We start from the raw sequence: 20745 nt of genomic DNA, 5'->3' as shown, positions 1-20745 counted from the left end.
CACTCAGTGGTCAATCAAGGCTGAAGGTCACCCTCTTCGACCTGGATGGCTTCCGGTGCTGCGGAGGCTGTGGAGGCTGCGGAGGTTGCGTTGGCTGCAAAAGCTGCGGAGGGTGCGAAGGTGGCGGTGCTTGCGGAGAAAGCGGAGGCGTCGGTGGCTCCACGGGTGGCGGCATGTTGAACTCTCTGATGTTTGACGCAACGGAGTGGTACGTCGGAACGTATTGAGAGATGGGCAGATATCGGGGACCCTCGACGACGCCATCAACGCTCTGAGGGCAGATACAAGAACAAAGGGCACCCATCGCTCCTTTCTTGGCAGTGGCGAACGTGCAGAGGTCTCGTGCAGGGGGTTCGCTAAATTGGCGCTGCTTGGAGATCGGTCTCACCGAACGAGTGAAGCTTGATGTTCAAGACTTGGTCCAACTTCAATTGCTCACACAGGTGACCAGGGCGACGTTTCTGAACACTCCTTTCGTATACGGCAGGGCGAGATCGTGAGGGGACTCGGGCGAACAGGAGGCCGCAACGACTTCAAAACGTCGACGTTCGACAAACGATCGTCTCATTGGCACGTGCAGAGCCGCGTGCACGCGCTTCGTCGTCGTCGTCGTCGTCGTCGCAAGGTTTTGGGCGCCGAGAAAAACGGCCAAACCGAAATGCCAAAATAAGAGAAAATGAAGCGTTCAGTGTATTCTTTGCTAAACACTTTTACAACGTTTAAATATGTAAAATATATCTCTTGCTGTTTGGTAAGGTCAAAATTTGTCAGTTAAGCCAGCACCGTTGCTACAAGTCAAATATAGCTCGATTGATTTAAAAAGAAAAGTAAGACTGGATCTTCGTTTTATTTTCATTTCCAACGTCGCATTGCACGTGCACGCCTCTGTTCGTACGAGGCGCTCGCGAGCAGCGCGTGCTCGGCGGTGTGGTAAAGTGATTCGCGTTCTTGTGGTTTAATGGAAGGGAGCGTTGCAGATGCATCTCACGGCGTTGAGCGTCCGGCGTTTCAGTTCTAGTCATAGCTGTCATTTCGTGTCATACGTGTCTGCCTTACTTGTTCGTATGTTTAGCGCGCAACTCACAGTAAATGAATTATATCTGTTTGCTGGAGCTGTTTAATTCGTGGCCATGCAAGTGCAGACGTGGAGAAAAGGCGTTTTCCGTGCAAAATTAGAATGGTTCCGCTTAGAGTCCGTTTCACGTATAAAGGCAATGCTTGGCCAGCAATGCTAAACAGACGCAGTTTCGTCCGAAAGACGAAGCATTCGTTGCGAAATCATATTCTTAGTCAGAAATACGAAGTAAGGTTAGAAGTTTTATTCGAAGTACAAGCTGCAGTAAACATTCGCTTACTAACTAATTTACCATCAGTAGTGTCACGCGCACACAGGAAAGCATGAACAAAATTCTGTCGATGACCGCGGACACTCGCTGTCAGATATCTCGCTGGCGTCATGAAGAGCGGCAGCAGCGGCGAACAAATTCGTGGTGCCTCTCCCTTCAACGCGAACTAGGCGCTTGACAACAGAAGGCAGTCCTCTCGCATCACCTAAGTTTGCACTTGGAGTAAAACAAGAGACGCGCGCTAACTGCCCCCCCCCCCTCCCCCACTCCTCCCCGTGCACTCGAGATGCCGGTGCGCATACTGCGTCGTCTACTATTCTACTATTCTTGTATTCTTAGTAGTATAAACACATGCCATTATCGCGAAACTTAGGTATTTATTAACATTTTTTGTTCATTATTTCCCGATCCTTGTTCGCAAAAATCGTCTCCGCCAAAGCGCATAAAGCATAAGCTACACAATTTCAATCACCTAAGTTTAACTTTGAAGACCCGTTACAGCGATAGCTGTGGTGTATTTGCGACGTGTTTAAGAGCAACAAAGAAAAAAATTTGGAGGACGCTTAAAATAAAATACGATAGCATTCAAAGATCCCTGGCTGCTTATCAGGCTTTTTTTCTCGTATATTCAAATTACCATCCGACGCTATCACATTTGTAGGTTGTGGTGAAGTCGTACTTTACTATTTTGCCGGCTGATTTTACTTGGAGAAATTAAATTTTGTTCACTAACGCTTTGCGCCACGCGGAGGTCCCTCGCGGTGGGGGTGGTTCGAGATGCTTATTTCCGCCAACGACGCCGGCGCGCCGGCGCCCACCCCGACACCGGCGCCGGATTTTCTGGGACACGGGGCCCTTAACGCTATCGCACTGAAATTACGGCAGAACCCATTAATATCGACGGCAACGTGATTTTTATACCGGGTATATAGCTACATACTGCATTACAGAACATGCCTTTATTTACAATCCGCAGTAGTCATCCTGAGATTTCCGTTGGTTTGGCTGTAAGCGGCATTCGCTGTGTCCGGCATCGGCCCACTTTAGCATGACACAGGCTCGCGGCCAGGGCGACCCATGACCATGAAGGCATGATGACGAACGACCAAGTAGTTACGACGATGGAATAACGAATTAGCGACAACGTCGATGAAACGACGATTGTGGTACGATGAACGACGACGGCACGAGGACAGTGGGATGACGATGTTGAAATAAGTAAGATGATATCAGGAAGATGGCGTGACGATGAGGGACATTGGGACGACGACGACTGTTTGACGGAGCTGAAGTGCTGACGATGGGCCGACAACCATGGCATCGCGACGACGATGTGAAGAGGACGGCATGACAACGGTGGCATTTAATCACGATTGAATGCAGCAGAATGATTGCGCTGGAACGAAGAAGCCGGCATGGACGACAAGACGAGAATGGGATGACGAAGACGCAATGCCAACGATTGCATGACAACGGCAGTATGATCATAGTTGAATGGCGAAGAAAGAGTGATGTCGATGGATAGATGAAGGCAATATGACGACGATGGTATGAGGACACTGGAATGACGACGAGTGTATGACGTCGACTGTATGAGGAGATTCGGAAGAAGAAGCTCGAATGACGACGAGGGATCAACCCCGACGGCATCACGACTTGGTGGCCCAAGTTACTAGACTACTGGGTCACGGAGCCGGGCGTAGGAGAACAAACAGACAGACAGACAGACAGACAGACAGACAGACAGACAGACAGACAGACAGACAGACAGACAGACAGACAGACAGACAGACAGACAGACAGACAGACAGACAGACAGACAGACAGACAGACAGACAGACAGACAGACAGACAGACAGACGGACAGACAGACAGACGGACGGACGGACGGACGGACAGCCAGACAGACAGACAGACTGACAGACCGACCGACCGACCGACCCACCGACAGACAGACAGACAGACAGACAGACAGACAGACAGACAGACAGACAGACAGACAGACAGACAGACAGACAGACAGACAGACAGACAGACAGACAGACAGACAGACAGACAGACAGACAGACAGACAGACAGACAGACAGACAGACAGACAGACAGACAGACAGACAGACAGACAGACAGACAGACAGACAGACAGACAGACAGACAGACAGACAGACAGACAGACAGACAGACAGACAGACAGACAGACAGACAGACAGACAGACAGACAGACAGACAGACAGACAGACAGACAGACAGACAGACAGACAGACAGACAGACAGACAGACAGACAGACAGACAGACAGACAGACAGACAGACAGACAGACAGACAGACAGACAGACAGACAGATGGACAGATAGATAGATAGATAGATAGATAGATAGATAGACATAACAGAGCATAAAAGAGACGAAGAATGCTAGTCGCATTAAAAGCAAGTCGTGCTGTTGTAGATAGCAGCAGCAGATCATAATGTGAACTCGCAGATGGCCATAACGTACGAGAAATTATATGAATGTCGATAAACCTCGCTAGACAGGATCTTATAAACCTACAGGAAAAGAGCCACTCGAGTGCAGTGTGAATCGCTTTACGTTTTATTACAGAGAAACTGTGCTTTCTAAGGCCACCCAGTAGACCAGCATTGCAAGACGTAGTGTTCGCCTAAGCCTCAGCGCGCATCACGTTTAAGTCTGACAGCTTGAGCTTTCGTAATTTACTCGTATACGCGTGACAAAGAAAGCAAAACGTAAATGAATGGTCAACTGCACACTTTTATTCACGTCAAACGAAAACGACCGCAGGCTTAGAACATTCGTTACAGTCACAATAAGAATAGGAAACTCTGTCCATAAAGTGATAGACTGAAAGCGTTTGACATCACTGGCCGGCACAGGGCAAGAAATCAAAGCATGAAGAACAGTGCAATTTCATTTCTGGTGGAGCATATGTTACGAGACGACAGCTGCGTCGTGAAGTCACCTCGCATTATCATTTGCTCAACTGCGACACACATTCGACAACTCATTTCTTTCAAGTCTTCTTGTTTGCCAATTTTCCACCGTGATCCAGCTGGTGCGGCTTTGGAACAGTTCATGGCCAATAGATAGTTTCGCGAATTATCAAGAACACGAAGGCGCTGATTTGGCATCGTGGGTCCATTAATTATGACTACAACACCATGCCCGAATGGTACTGTGAATTCTCGCCGAAATAAAGTCTTTGTATTCACACTCAGTGGTCAATCAAGGCTGAAGGTCACCCTCTTCGACCTGGATGGCTTCCGGTGCTGCGGAGGCTGTGGAGGCTGCGGAGGTTGCGTTGGCTGCAAAAGCTGCGGAGGGTGCGAAGGTGGCGGTGCTTGCGGAGAAAGCGGAGGCGTCGGTGGCTCCACGGGTGGCGGCATGTTGAACTCTCTGATGTTTGACGCAACGGAGTGGTACGTCGGAACGTATTGAGAGATGGGCAGATATCGGGGACCCTCGACGACGCAATCAACGCTCTGAGGGCAGATACAAGAACAAAGGGCACCCATCGCTCCTTTCTTGGCAGTGGCGAACGTGCAGAGGTCTCGTGCAGGGTGTTCGCTAAATTGGCGCTGCTTGGAGATCGGTCTCACCGAACGAGTGAAGCTTGATGTTCAAGACTTGGTCCAACTTCAATTGCTCACACAGGTGACCAGGGCGACGTTTCTGAACACTCCTTTCGTATACGGCAGGGCGAGATCGTGAGGCGACTCGGGCGAAAAGGAGGCCGCAACGACTTCAAAACGTCGACGTTCTACAAACGATCGTCTCAGTGTCACGTGCAGAGCCGGGTGCACGCGCTTCGTCGTCGTCGTCGTCGTCGTCGTCGCAAGGTTTTGGGCGCCGAGAAAAACGGCCAAACCGAAATGCCAAAATAAGAGAAAATGAAGCGTTCTGTGTATTCTTTGCTAAACACTTTTACAACGTTTAAATATGTAAAAAAATATCTCTTGCCGTTTTGTAAGGTCATAATTTATCAATTAAGCCAGCACCGTTGCTACAAGTCAAATATAGCTCGATTGATTTAAAAAGAAAATTAAGACTCATCTTCGTTTATATTTTCATTTCCAACGTCGCATTGCACGTGCACGCCTCTGTTCGTACGAGGCGCTCGCGAGCAGCGCGTGCTCGACGGTGTGGTAAAGTGATTCGCGTTCTTGTGGTTTAATGGAAGGGAGCATTGCAGATGCATCTCACGGCGTTGAGCGTCCGACGTTTCAGTTCTAGTCATAGCTGTCATTTCGTGTCATACGTGTCTGCCTTACTTGCTCGCATGTTTAGCGCGCAACTCACAGTAAATGAATTATATCTGTTTGCTGGAGCTGTTTTATTCGTGGCCATGCAAGTGCAGACGTGGAGAAAAGGCGTTTTCCGTGCAAAATTAGAATGGTTCCGCTTAGAGTCCGTTTCACGTATAAAGGCAATGCTTGGCCAGCAATGCTAAACAGACGCAGTTTCGTCCGAAAGACGAAGCATTCATTGCGATATCATATTCTTAGTCAGCAATACGAAGTAAGGTTAGTAGTTTTATTCGAAGTACAAGCTGCAGTAAACATTCGCTTACTAAGTAATTTAACATCAATAGTGTCACGCGCACACAGGAAAGCATGAACAAAATTCTGTCGATGACCGCGGACACTCGCTGTCAGATATCTCGCTGGCGTCATGAAGAGCGGCAGCAGCGGCGAACAAATTCGTGGTGCCTCTCCCTTCAACGCGAACTAGGCGCTTGACAACAGAAGGCAGTCCTCTCGCATCACCTAAGTTTGCACTTGGAGTAGAACAAGAGACGCGCGCTAACTGCCCTCCTCCCCGTGCACTCGAGATGGCGGTGCGCATACTGCGTCTTCTACTATTCTAGTATTCTTAGTAGTATAAACACATGCCATTATCGTGAAACTTAGGTATTTATTAACATTTTTTGTTGATTATTTCCCGATCCTTGTTCGCAAAAATCGTCTCCGCCAAAGTGCATAAACCCTAAGCTACACAATTTCAATCACCTAAGTTTAACTTTGAAGACCCGTTACAGCGATAGCTGTGGTGTATTTGCGACGTGTTTAAGAGCAACGAAGAAAAAATTTTGGAGGACGCTTAAAATAAAATACGATAGCTTTCAAAGATCCCTGGCTGCTTATCAGGCTTTTTTTCTCGTATATTCAAATTACCATTCGACGCTATCACATTTGTAGGTTGTGGTGAAGTCGTACTTTACTATTTTGCCGACTGATTTTACTTGGAGAAATTAAATTTTGTTCACTAACGCTTTGCGCCACGCGGAGGTCCCTCGCGGTGGGGGTGGTTCGAGATGCTTATTTCCGCCAACGACGCCGACGCCGGCGCTCACCGACACCGGCGCCGGATTTTCTGGGACACGGGCCCCTTAACACTATCGCGCTAAAATTACGGCAGAACCCAATAATATCGACGGCAACGTGATTTTTATACCGGGTATATAGCTGCATACTGCATTACAGAACATGCCTTTATTTACAATCCGCAGTAGTCATCCTGAGGTTTCCGTTGGTTTGGCTGTAAGCGACATTCGCTGTGTCCGGCATCGGCCCACTTTGCCATGACACAGGCTCGCGGCCAGGGTGACCCATGACCAGGAAGGCATGATGACGAACGACCAAGTAGTTACGACGATGGAATAACGAAGTAGCGACCACGTCGATGAAACGACGATTGTGGTACGATGAACGACGACGCCACGAGGAAAGTGGGATGACGATGTTGAAATAATGATGATGATATCAGGAAGATGGCGTAACGATGAGGGACATTGGGACGACGACGACTGTTTGACGGAGCTGAAGTGCTGACGATGGGCCGACAACCACGGCATCGCGACGACGATGTGAAGAGGACGGCATGACAACGGTGGCATTTAATCACGATTGAATGCAGCAGAATGCTTGCGCTGGAACGAAGAAGCCGGCATGACGACAAGACGAGAATGGGATGACGACGACGCAATGCCAACGATTGCATGACAACGGCAGTATGATCATAGTTGAATGGCGAAGAATGAGTGATGTCGGATGGATAGATGAAGGCAATATGACGACGATGGTATGAGGACACTGGAATGACGACGAGTGTATGACGTCGACTGTATGAGGAGATTCGGAAGAAGAAGCTCGAATGACGACGAGGGATCAACCCCGACGGCATCACGACTTGGTGGCCCAAGTTACTAGACAACTGGGTCACTGAGCCGGGCTATAGTGAACTAGATAGGGGTAGTGGGTCGAGGGAGAGCGGATAGGGGCAGCGCCGGCGAGGCCAAACACACGGAAATATTCGCACGTCGTGTGGTGGCGCCACTGCGCCTTTCACCTGAAGCCGCATCCCCGCCGCACGCGTTGGGAGAGGCCCCGATGTGTTTACCGATTGCAGTTGCACGTGCGCGGTTTTGTTGGTGGCATGTGCGCGTTGAGTTGGCCGATTGACTGAATTACTGAATTTACTGAACTATTGATTTGCGCCTGTTTGTAAGACTGGGTATAGCAGAGTGAAAGATGCCCTGAAGTTGTCTCTGTTCAGTGTCCCCGAGGATGAAGAAATGCGCGTGACATGGGAGCGGAATCTACACCGCAAGGACAAGCCGCTGGATGCCACTTACGCCGTATGCGAGCTTCATTTTGAAGGAAAGTATGTACTGAGAGATCATGTACGATCGAAGGCAAAGAGGTACGTACACCACGCGGAAAGCCCTCTCTCTCGACAGACGCCGTGCCCACGATTCTGCCTAATCTCTTCATGTACCTTTCGAAAAATCCATCGCGCGAACGGCCCACAAGGAAAAGGGCTGCCTTACATCCCCATGCCGACCAGACAAAAAGGCGGTGCCTGAGAGAGGACGACCTGCAGACCAGTGAAACTATAAATAGGTGACGGCGCTGAGAATAGCGTATTTGTGCTGAGTGAAATTCCCAAACCCACTGAGCACTGCTCACGTTTCCGAACTATGATGGTGTTGGGTATGTTTTGCCACGGCCGGACTGGAGAGGCGCGCGAGCGCGCGCGCCTCTCCAGTCCGGCCGTGGTTTTGCCTTCGTTGGACAGTGAGGAAAAGACTGCCGGCGTTGAGAAGACTGCGCTGATGAACTACGGCGAGAGCCCTAGTGCAGTAATTTGCCGCACGTACATACCAAAGACGCTCGTATGTGAGAGTGTGTCACGGACGATGGGCAAGGCAAAGCAGGTGCTGGAGGTAGCACATAATTCATTGCAAGTTTGCAAGGGAGCAGGCAGGTTGGAACTCCACAGCGACAGGGCTGAGAGTCACTATTGCCAGTACATTGTCTCTCCTAGAGTACATGGCAGAGAATGTAGGGTTCAATCACTTGATAACTGCTCGTCTCAGCACCGACTCCGTAGAGCACGTGTTTGGCATTATCCGCCAGTCCAGCGGCTGTAATGCCCACCCCTCGCCAGATCAGTTTCTTATCACAGTGAACTGTTTGTCATTTTACAACATGGAAAGAAGTGTGGACGGTGTCACCCCTGAAATCATAAATGCACTTCTCAGCGTGGACGACAAAACTCCCTATATTTCTCCAAACAGTGTTGATGAGCTGCTCGCCTAAGGGAGGTTAGAAGAAGCTGAAGAGTCTCTAGCCATAGTAGAAGCTCCCCGTGCTAGCCACTCATCATTAGTAATGGAGAGGAGTGACTCGCGGCTTATATATTACGTAGCAGGCTACGTAGCAAGAAAATGCGTCCTAAAACTTAACTGTTGTTTATGCGAGTACATTCTCCTCGTCAGCCGAACAGAAGCCACACCTGTTACCCTCAAGGTACACTCAGCAGTGTGACTGGGGTGGACTTTTGTATCCGTCGCAAGATTTGTACTCATTTATTGAAGCTCTTGAGAACATATTCACAGAATGTTTCAACATTTTAGAGCTGCACACGAACAGCATCTGCGATGTTGTGGCTCTTGTAAAAGTAATTTCCTCTGCTCCAATGATGTTGGATGCGACGCTCACAAGGATTAAGTAAGCATGAGAATTGTTTCTTTCTAAGTCCTCACGCGACTCCACTTCTTATAAGGTACTAACAGCTCGAGAAGCGCAAAGCCACAGAGATAGGATGACCTAGGGGCCTGGTTTTGTTTTGACGCCGCTTTTGTGATCTGAGGGTTTGTCCTGAATAAAATGGTTTCGTACCTTCCTTCAGAGCCCCTCTATCTCTTCTTTTTTCTTCTTATTTTTTTGCAATCACGGCCCCGGCGGTACCCTTTCGATGTACTGGTACACCCGTTCATTCCGAGTAGCCACGCGTAGTTCCGCGAACTTTCTCAGAGGCGGATTTGTACCTAAAATTCCATGGCTGGGAGCTTTTGAGACAAAAATATTTATTTACACAAAGTGGTTGCTTGGGCTAGTTGGTAATCCATGGTAAAAAACGATATCCAGCGCGAAGGATAGGAACCGAGAGAGACGAAACGCACTGCGCTGTGTGTGTGTTGTCTCTCAGCCCTTGTCCTTCGCGCTGTACATCGTTTTTTACTGCTTATTCACTATAGACAACACTGTAGAAATATATTTATTCTCCTTTTGCTGACACTGTGAGCACTGTAAGCATTCAGGAGTCAAGCATGAGCTTCAGATCTATCGTACTCTTCCGATGAGTGCGCGGCGAATAAGCGCGCACTGCGGGGCGGTTCAGGTGAAAGGCGCAGCAGCGCCGCCTGCCGGTTTCCGTACAAACGACCTCGGCTCCCGGATCGCCCTCGTCCCACTACCCCTATCTAGTTCACTATAGCCGGGCGTAGGAGAGCAGCCAGCCAGCCAGCCAGCCAGCCAAGCCAGCCAGCCAGCCAAGCCAAGCCAGCCAGCCAGCCAAGCCAAGCCAGCCAGCCAAGCCAAGCCAGCCAGCCAGCCAAGCCAGCCAGCCAGCCAGCCAGCCAAGCCAAGCCAAGCCAGCCAAGCCAAGCCAGCCAGCCAAGCCAGCCAAGCCAGCCAAGCCAAGCCAAGCCACGCCAAGCCAAGCCAGCCAGCCAGCCAGCCTGTAGGATGTGTGTGCTAGGGTCGCGGCTAGACCGTCTCGAGCAAGAGAAAGATAAGCTAGCTAAGCGGGTTGGAAAGCTTGAAAATGAACTTAAAAGTGAGCAGAAACAGAGGGAGGAGGTAGAAGAAAAGCTAGTTAACGTAGAGATGCAGCTGAGGGCCACCATTCAGCAAAGCAATGGTGAACCCATCGAGGCGAGCACCGTGGATGGAGCTGGCTCCGATGCGAGTGCAGAGACAGCCGAACCCGCCACGCCGGGAGGCAGTGGCGGAACCGTCAGTGATAGTCACGAGGGGCATACCACTGACGCCGCCGCGGAAGAGAACAAAGCCAAAGGCAAGGATAAGACAGGAGGGGAGGGCATTGTGACCTCGGGAGCAGCTTTCGGCGGTGAGGGGGAAGAAAAGCGTCGAGTAGTCTTTGTTGGGGATTCCAACATGCGTAGAGTAGAACCGGCGATAACAGTGAGGGTAGGTGCAGGGGAACGAGTCCAGGTTAGCGCACTTCCGGGAAAGCCGATTAAAGAGGTGATAGCGAAGGCCAAGGAACGCATGTGGGACACAATGGAGGAGAGACACTTAGTGGTGATAATGGGTGGAGTGATTGATGTACTGCACGGACGAGGAGCAGGGATCACAAAGCAAATAGCCAAAGGGGTCACAGACATGCGGAATGTTTCAAAGGAAGTGCAAATCGCGGTGTGCACGGTGCCAGAGGTTGAAAGGCAGGGCTATGAAATTGAAAGGGCAATTCTTGCAGTAAACAGGGAAATTTAAACTCTAGCTAAAGCAATGAATTTTACGGTCATTCACATCAACCGAGAAGTGCACCGAGCAGGCCGCGAAGGCGCTTTTGTGCGTGACGGGATACCTTTTAGCGAAAGGGTAGCAACACCGGTCGGACGTCGATTCGCAGCGCGAGCTGTAGCTTTTTTAGGCGGGCCCCAGGCAATCAGGAAGCAGGATTAAGTATTGAACGTAGCGAAAGACCAGTAAAGGGCAGAATTAGACGACGAGGAGTCAGGAAAAGACGCAGAAAGGATAAGAATAGAGAAGGTAAAATTTGCTGCATTACCATGCAGGGTGGTCGCAAGCAGGAAGAATGGCTGGAAATTCAAGCGCAGCTGAATGATGAAGCGATTAGCGTGTACGCCTTGACCGAAACGCATCTAGGAGATTTGGAGCAGCCACCTGTTATTCACTTTTTTTTATGGGAAGGGTGCAACAGAATGACCGGGTCAAGGAAAGGCGGAGGCGTAGGCGTACTAATTAGGTGAGGTCTGAAGTGGCAAAGGGTAAACGAGACATGTAAAGAGCATTTATGGATTAGTGGCACATGGCAAGGTAAAAAGACGTGGCTGGGAGTAGCTTACCTATGGACAGGTAGTGATAGCAAAGAAAAAAATAAGGAATTGGTTGATTGCATTAGACGCGATATTAATGAGTTCAGTAAATCGGGCCAGGTGATATTAGTGGGACATATGAACGCACACATGGACGATTTAGACGGCTATACTGATTACAACGGCTCTCTAGTGCTGGATCTGTGTGATGAACAAAACCTTATAGTAGTTAACAGGGAGAATAAGTGTCATGGACAGGTAACGTGGCAATGCGGAAATAGGCAGTCATGTATCGACTACGCCTTAGTCTCGGAAATGGTCTATGAACAACTAGACCAAATGATAATAGACGGAAATGGAAAAAATAGCCTGGGAAGCGATCACAGACGTTTAGCATTAAAGTTTGGGTGAGATACTAGCGCAGAACATGAACTCATAGCCTCAGAGTTTTTAAAAATGAATGACGAGCAAATAACAGAGATCGCAAACAACATAGAGAAGAAATTGAGGATTTTCCTACAGCAGTCTGGGAATATAAGGAACTGGTGGACGTTATGCAGCAAGAAATAAGGCGGACACGGTAAAACAATTGTTGGATTGGCAAGAGGAAACCATGTAAGTGGTGGAACAAGGAAATAAAACAAGCTATAGAAGAGCGTAAAGAGGCATCTAGGGCTCATCGAGAAGCCAAAAAGTTGGGATTACAAGAAGAGGTGCTCCTTAGATGGAATACATACCGAGAAAAGAAAAGGGTTGCGAGTGAGCTCGTGCAAGAGAAAATGAAATGCGCAATTGAACGTTGGGTGCATAACATTCACAAAAGAGACAAAGGCGCTCCAAAAAGATTCTGGAACCATATAAAAGCACTCGGAGCTCCAACTAAAAACTCGCAAACGGCTATAAGGGATGAAGACGGTAACATCTACGAAGGAGATGATGCGATGCGGTACATCACAGACGTTATTAGGGATAACTTCGGCACGAGAAGAAGCGTAGTTCAGACAACAGATCCAGCAACAGCAGAAAGGCCAGAGAGATCAAAATTTAGCATAGAAAGCTTTTATTGGAAAAAGGCAGCAGAAAATGTCCCTAACAACATGGCAGCTGGACCCGATGAAATCCCAATACAGGTAATCAAAAACCTCGGTCCAAAAAGCAAGGCACTGCTGACTAATGCCATAGAGCAAGTGATTAGAACAAAGAAAATTCCCGTTGCATGGCGTGAAAGCAAGATGAATCTCATCTACAAAGGCAAAGGAGATAAGGATAAGACGAGCTCGTACAGGCCAGTTACAGTAACGTCGGTGATATATAGAATGGCAATGCAAGCCATAAAATTAGAACTGTCGAAGTGGGTGGAGAAAAACGATGTATTGTGGGAACTACAGAATAGGTTCAGGCCAGGCAGACGCTTAGAAGACAATATGTTCGTACTAACTCAGTGCATAGAGATTTCAGTAGCTCAGTAAAGACCTTTATGGATAGCATTTCTAGATATTAAAGGAGCTTATGACAACGTAGACAGGGAATTGTTGCGGGATATTCTTCAATACGAAGGCATAGATGACGATTTCGTGGAGCTGCTGAGGGAGATATATAGAGACAACTAAGTACAAGTGGTATGGGAAGGTAGAAAAGGAAATGAAATGGTGGGAATTCACCAAGGATTGAAGCAAGGATGCCCTCTGTCACCATTTTTGTTCACGCTTTACGTCAAGGGTATAGAAAGATGACTGGAAAACAGCGAATTAGGTTTTGATTTATCCTACATGCGTAATGGACAAATGGTGCAACAGAAGGTCCCCGGACTGATGTACGCAGACGACATTGTGCTACTAGCGGACAATAAAAAAGATTTACAGATACTTGCGAATATCTGTGGGAATGCAGCGACAAATCTAGGCCTTAAGTTTAGCACAGAGAAATCAGGAATTATGATCTTTAATGAAGAGACGAGTAACTTCGTGGTGTCAATTCAACAGCAAGTAATACCCATAGTGAAGCAATATAAGTACCTCGGCGTACACATAAACGAAGGAAAGAATTACTCAAGCAACCACCAAGATAATCTGAAAATAAAGGGGAAGCGGAATGCGGCAATAAGAAACACAGAGCACTGTGGGGCCACAATAAGTATGAGGTGGTGCGTGGAATCTGGAAGGAGTAATGGTGCCAGCGCTAACATTCGCAAATGCCATTATATGCTTAAAATCGAATATATTGGCGGGTTTGGAAGTTAACCGAAGATCAGTAGGCCGGTTGGCTTTGGGAGCCCACGGTAATACCACAAATGAGGCAATGCAGGGTGACAAGGGTTGGGCCTCTTTTGAAGTCAGAGAAGCACAGAGTAAAATTAGTTTTGAAGAAAGGCTCAGGAACATGGATGAAAATAAATGGGCGGCTAAAGTGCACAAGTATCTCTACATGAAAATCGTGGACACAGAATGGAGGAAGAGGTCAAGGAAGTTGGCAACCAAGTACAGTATAATCGAAACTGCAAATAGACAACCAGGAGTCATCAGAAAGAAAGTGAGAGAAATAGAGACCGTGAATTGGATGCAAAGAATGGAAACAAAAAGGACAATGGAGATTTACAAGAATGAGAAGAAAGAAATTAGAAGGGAAAATCTGTACGCTAACACAAAGGGCAGTGCGTTGCTATTTGAGGCTCGAGCCGGTTGCCTAAGGACGAAAACATATCGGAACAAATATTCGGAACTAGATGAGCCATGTGCATGCTGCAGTAAAGATCCAGAAACCACTCAGCACATCCTGATGTAATGCGACGGGATCCACCCAGCGAGAACCGTAGGTAACGTGCAACTCCCAGAAGCGCTTGGTTTCAAAGTGGAAGGAAACATAAACAGATCAGCCGTAGAGATCAGCAAGAGACGATTAGAGTACTGGTGGAAAAAAAGCAGGGAAAAGATGGATACGACCTGATCTCTTAAAATCATAGGCAGCGGCACAGGGTAAATTTTTGAAAAAGAAAAATAATAATGAGAGGTATACAAAAATGCTAGATAAAGAACATGTATAGTATACCTGATTAAATCAAGCAGGCTAGGTGACTTTTTGTCGCCGCCCCGTTTCAAAGGGGATGCCAATAAATCATCATCATCATCATCATCATCATCATCATCATCATCATCATCATCATATCAGCACCGCGAGTCAACCAGGGGCGCTATAACGTAAAATGATTCCAAACTGTTTCGATTCCAATTTCTGCAATCAGCCTCCACGATTTGTCAAAACATTTTCGGGCCACTCCCAACTTCCCCTGACTGTCACGCGACGTCACGAAAACCGCGATAGCTCCCCGTCTTATATAACGCGTACACATTGATTATGCATGATTAAACTGCACAAAAGAAAAATAATCATTCCTGATTCGACGCCTTTTCACCGTTAGCCATCTGCTATTGGTCCTATGTTTTCTGGGTATGCCCACTTCGCCTGTCTGTCATGCGACATCACAAGACCGCGAAAACTCACCACGACGTGTCAAAGTGACGTGTATACGCGAAAAAAATGCATTAACATGCCGAACAAAACTGAATTTTTTTTCTGAATAGCCACAGACTGCCCCGTTCCGAAAGGAATAGAAGATGGCTGCCCGACGATCGCTCAGGCCCTCGCTACTCGCACCTGCCGGTGAGCATGTATTTATTGGCGCATGATAAACCTTTTTGCGGGGCAGTAAAACTGGTAAAACGTTATCAAGCCCTTTCGACATGCATACGACATCACTCTGCCAACTCTTCCTTGCTTAAGATCTGTTTTAGCAGCATTCTTATCCTTCCGTTGCACGCCGCCACGATTTTCAACCAGCCACCGCAAGCTAAGCAAGGCGAAGCGGACCAATCGTAGAAGCCGGCACCACCCTCTTCATGCGGTTATCTATTTTCACTGTGCTGGCTCGGCCCCATCGAAACGCTCTCCACTAGAGCGTGCTCCTCGCCTCTTGTCAGCCAATTAGATAAGAAAAACCGCTGAGTGTAGACAATGTTATCGGTTTTGAATGCGAACAAAGGTGACCTCCTATAAACGAGGAGAGTGTTTGATTGGGTTGTTCAGACAACGCTGCAGGTCACCACCCGATGCTTGCGTCTGTGGTTGCGTAAATTTGACGTCAGGAGTTTGGAATTATTTTACGTCGTAACGCCCCAGGTCTAGGAGAGTGATCTTCAGCGTTGATTGACCGCCTCGGTGTTGATACCCACAAGGTGGACTTCGTTCAGCGAGAAATCAAAGGCTGTGAATCTGCTTGTTAAGCGCAGCAAGCAGGCTGACGAAGCAGAAAATGTTCTTATGCTGACCTTTCGACATGGACATCGCTAGTCTATCCAAAATTATTTTGTGTCGGTTGGCAGCCCCCAAACGAGTGCTTACAAATTTGCACCTGCGGATATTTTTTTTACGTTAATAGAAGTGTGTGGTTGAGAAGTCATTTGCATTTCGCTAAATGGCGGAGACAAAGCTGGCGGCTTTGGGCTTTTTTGAAAGTTACGTCTTGAAGAACTGGTTCCAAGTTGGCGTCCTCCAAACCATCTGCTCCTATTACGCGCGGCTCTTACCGCACTCTTCACGTAGCCGCTCGCCCTCCTACGTATTTTAAAGGGAATAGCTTTCTTTGGTTCTTGCGGCCCTTTGTGTTGTGGTTGGACTTTCACCGCTGATAAAAAGGCTTCGACGTCAATGGCGCCTGCTCTCACGCAATCGAGTTGCGAGGAGCATTCGTCGCCCAACACCAACAGTTATAGCGCTTAAAGACGCACGTGCTGTCGCGTTGAAGAGAAAGAGAGAGAATAAACTTCATTCAAGAACCCCGGTCCGGGTTCGCCCGCTTTGTTCTAGTTGTCTGCCAAGCCGAGTGTCGTGATCAACTCGATCATGGCTTGTGCGTAGCCACTCAAGTGTTGCAGGCCTATGGGTGGGCGAGAGTTTGGCAAGGCTCGCCTGAATAGCGGGTCGGCTCCACGGACAATGCCACAGAATGTGAGCGTTATCCGGGAAGCCGCCACATGCCATGCAAGAAGGTTCGCCAGGAAAACCCTGTATGCAATCTTGGAAGTGTGGGGACAAGAGAGAGTGCGTCTGAGCACGCCTCCAGTACCACCCCTCTTCGCTTCATATGTCTGCTTGCGGATACTTCATGCAGTTGTTTCGTAATTCGTCAAGTTTTTCGCGCCTTTCCACCCGCGCGAAGGTGTATTGCTCATTCAGACTCAATGGGTCCGGCCACCACAGGGGATGGCCCGGGAGACTTGCGCCGGATGTGGCATATGCCACTTCGTTCCCTCTGATCCCAGTGTGACTCGGAATCCACTGAATCCGTGCTCTAATCTTAGGGTATGCGTTGAGGTGCGCTGTTAATGATGAGTGTAGTGCCGCGAGAATGTTTCTGGCTTCGAGCGCCCTGCATGTAGCCTGGCTATCTGTTCGAATGAGCAGATTTCGTTCTTGTGGATTTGGCATGGCGGCAGCCTCCACGACAGCTGTAAGTTCCGCTTGATGTTGGGGTGCAGCGTTGCAGTGTTGGCCGCTTGATATAGGTGTGTAGGATCCAGTACGCGGTGCGGTCCCTGAGGTGTCGCGCTCAATTTTGTCGTCTTTCCGGTTGTGTGTCTGCCTCCATATTTCTAGGTATTGGGTCGACGGTAACACGATCTAGCGTGTCCCACAGGGGGATATTGTTGTTCTATGCCAGGTCGTAGTGGGATATCGTAGTCCAGATGACGCAAAAATGCACGCCCCTGTCTAGATAGCTTCAGGCGACTAAATTGTGCCTCTTAGTGTAGTTGTTTCAGCTCGTCCACTCTAGACTGAACTGCCGTGTCATCGACTCGGTATATCTACCTAGTATAACTCTCGTTATCTGCCGGAGCATGATTTCAAGTTTGCCCTTTTGTGTTTTGGTGACTTGTACGTATGGATATTGGTAGATTATTCATGGTATAGCCAGGGTCATGGTGAGCCTTCTCGCGTTGGAGGCTTTGGGGCGTCTAAAGTTTTTAGACGCTGTAGTGGAGCGCTCGGGAAGCACAGCCCTCGTATTCTCCCGCCGCCCTCTATCCTTGTGGCGGATGCGGCAGAGTGCTCCGGTGGCGGGCAAGGAGGATGGCAGTCGCCTTCCACGTTGGTGCTCGCGCTGCTATACAGGCAGCACACATATGACGAATCGGCTTATATGTACAGATGTGGTCGTTAACGGCCGTGTTCTCTACGGAAATACTCAAATAAACAAAAAAGGCTGTCTAAATATCCTCACTGCATCAAATATATGTGTTCAAGCGCATCATGCCTTTAATAAAGCGAATAGCTTTCCAGAAGAGTTCGGCTATTCGCTTACGTTGACAATCGTCGATTATTTCTGCACAATTTTTCTTTTGCGGCCAACAGCTGTCCTGGGCTAGGAGTCGAGGCAGAGCCTCGGTGGCGGCCTGCCGAAAAGTCATGGCAGGCAGGCTGCCATCGCAGGGTAAATTATTGGCGCGCGCTCATGCTGTAGCGGTCACGTGGAGCTGACGTCATGGTACAATAATGAAAAAAAAATGTGCAGAAAGCATTGACAATGATTGTAAATGCAAGCGAATAGCCCGAACGAACGAACGAGCGAGCGAGCAAGTGAAAGCACAAATGGTTTTTTTTTTTTTTTTCTTTGCCGAGTCTGGCCATACGCCAACCACGAAAACGGCCGAAACCACGAGGTTAAAAATACTTGAATGGCGGTAATCACAAAACTCACGAGCGAATTTTCGCATAAGATCAAGTAGAACCGTGTAGATGTATTCACAAAGCAGAAAAACTTCGTGAGAGTTCCATCATTATCGTATCTGTTCCGCAAACAGGCGCGCTGAAGTTGCCGGATCATGCGAGAGCGGTAGTGACGAAGCTAATATAATTTTTGCGTAGCGGAAAAGGTCGTGTAAGTTTTTTTTTTTTCACAACGCCAAATTGTCACACGAACGGTGGGCCTACGAAGAAGTTCCAAGAAAGAGGGGGAAGGAAGGAAAGGCAGGGAGATTAACTAGACTTTGTCCAGTTTGCTACCCTACACGTGGGGATGGAGATGGGGAAGTGAAAGAGAGACAAGACATGAGACTTGATCACACTTTCACATGCACAAAGACAGGTGCAGCGTGTTTAAAGTCAGGCACTCAAGTATGTCGCCTTCAGGTACTGTAGAAGAGCTCGTGTAGTTTTCCAGGCTGGTGAGCTGTGAGGCCAGACTCCCAAGAATCCGGACGTTTGCTTCTGTAAAAGGCTGATCGTCCAGTCTTCACAAGGCACACTGGAGAGTCTGGCGTTATTTGTTCAAGCATAAACAGTGGCACAGGGGATGATCAATGGTATTTTCACATCTGAATTTAGTGCACATGGGTGAATCAGCCATTCCAAAGTGATAGTTGTACGAGTCAATACAGGCTACTCCGATCCACAGCCGAAACTGCAGTGTTGCGTCACGTCGTGAAAAGTTTGATGGTAACTACAGTGGTAATGATGGATCCAGGCTGCATAAGCAAATTCTGGAGTTCTTCGGAGATTTGCCATAGTTTTTTTTAAATACTTCCGGTGCGGGAGCGATTCTGAAGGAAAGTCTCAAGAAGCGATAACGCCCGAACGGCGTTCCAATTGTGCATATTCTTGAAGTAGCATCATCAAGAGAGATTAGACGAAAACCCGAGTACGTGTCGAGGCGCGTAAAAAGTTTGGCTTCGGCCAGCTCTGCCTCAATATTTTCTCTTTTTGGTAATTGACAGTGCTCTCGCTTTCAGCCCGCGTTAGTGCGCCAGGCGCAAGGGATGAATGCATATGCGAAGTTTGCCATCCTTTTTCCTTAGCTACGTCAAAGGGGCCCGTCGGCTCGCTGATTTTGACGATGATGCCTGCACGTTCCATGCAGTCCAACTCTTCTCGGAGGGGCTCGAGCAATGCAAGCGGCACCCATCGCTCCGGCTGGACCACTGGTGTTGCTTCCTCCCGCAGGACCACGTTGTAAGGGCGTGCCAGGCAGGCGATACCCTGCAACAACTCCAGGAATTCCTTCACAATTTGGTCAGTGCTGTTCATGTGAACAGAACCCACAGTACGCGACACCAGTCCTAAAGCTTCGCTTGCTGACAATCCCAGGATGGCCTAGTTGCATTTCCTAACGATAAGAAAGTCAGAGTACTCACTCCGATTGTTCACAGTCACTGGTAGCGTAGCCACGCCGATACGCTTGATGATGTTGCCACTGTATGAGCGCAGAACAGAGGGGCTTGCCTTCTAACATATATTCACTTTGAGCCTTTGAAATATGATGTAAGGCAGCAAGTTGGCTTGGGAGCCCGTGTCTACCATCAGAGACACCAGCGTCGACAACCCAATCAGCTTTGTTGCCCATGCCAACATCCATGAATTGAAAATCGTTGTGCTCGTCCTTCACAGCGCTTATCTGAGGGCCTTTCCTACAACAAGTCGAAAAGTGGTTAGCGCCACGGCACGAGAAACATGTTTTTCTAAATGCTGGGCACCTGCCACGTTCGTGGATGCGGTTGCACTTTGAACATTTGAATTGCCCTCCTGGTTTTGATCTGCGCTACTTCCGTTTCAGGTTGAGCGTAACTTTGATCGGAGCATAAGACAAGTTCCTCGCGCCCGGAACATTTGAACTGCGCACGCTGAACATTTGACCTGCGCATTTCGATTGTCGCCACTTGTTTTTCCGCTTGAACCCATGCATTTTTTTGCGCGGTACATACTTCCTCCGCCTTTCAGATTTCTTTGGCTTTGCGTAATGTAAGGTCCTTAACCTTCAGCATTTTCTTGCGCAATTCCGGATTAACGGTATCGAAAACAATCTGATCTCTGACCATAGAATCACCTAGGTCCCCAGAAATTGCAACTTTGGGCTGGCTTCCTCAGGTCCCTAGCGAAATGCTCAAAAGGCTCCCCCTCGGCTTGAGTCCTTGCACGGAAGACATACCGTTCATGCACCTCGTTTTGTTGTTGGCGGCAGTATTCTTCAAAC

The 20745-nt window shown here is 48.5% G+C and overlaps 1 protein-coding gene across 1 annotated transcript; it reads right to left on the bottom strand.

Moving 5' to 3' along the window:
• Positions 1-10: 10 nt before the first annotated feature.
• Positions 11-19802, bottom strand: LOC119456439 (uncharacterized). The gene is made up of 3 exons (XM_037718258.1): positions 19578-19802; positions 4600-4839; positions 11-271 (listed from the first exon to the last, which is right to left on the bottom strand). The coding sequence occupies exons 1-3, from the start codon at positions 19800-19802 to the stop codon at positions 11-13; spliced, it is 726 nt and encodes a 241-aa protein (XP_037574186.1).
• Positions 19803-20745: the final 943 nt, after the last annotated feature.

Source organism: Dermacentor silvarum, chromosome 1 (assembly GCF_013339745.2).
Source record: "Dermacentor silvarum isolate Dsil-2018 chromosome 1, BIME_Dsil_1.4, whole genome shotgun sequence".
Taxonomy (NCBI): Eukaryota; Metazoa; Arthropoda; class Arachnida; order Ixodida; family Ixodidae; genus Dermacentor; species Dermacentor silvarum.
The sequence above is the reverse complement of the archived record's forward strand: the minus strand, read 5'-3'. Positions and strand labels throughout refer to the sequence as shown.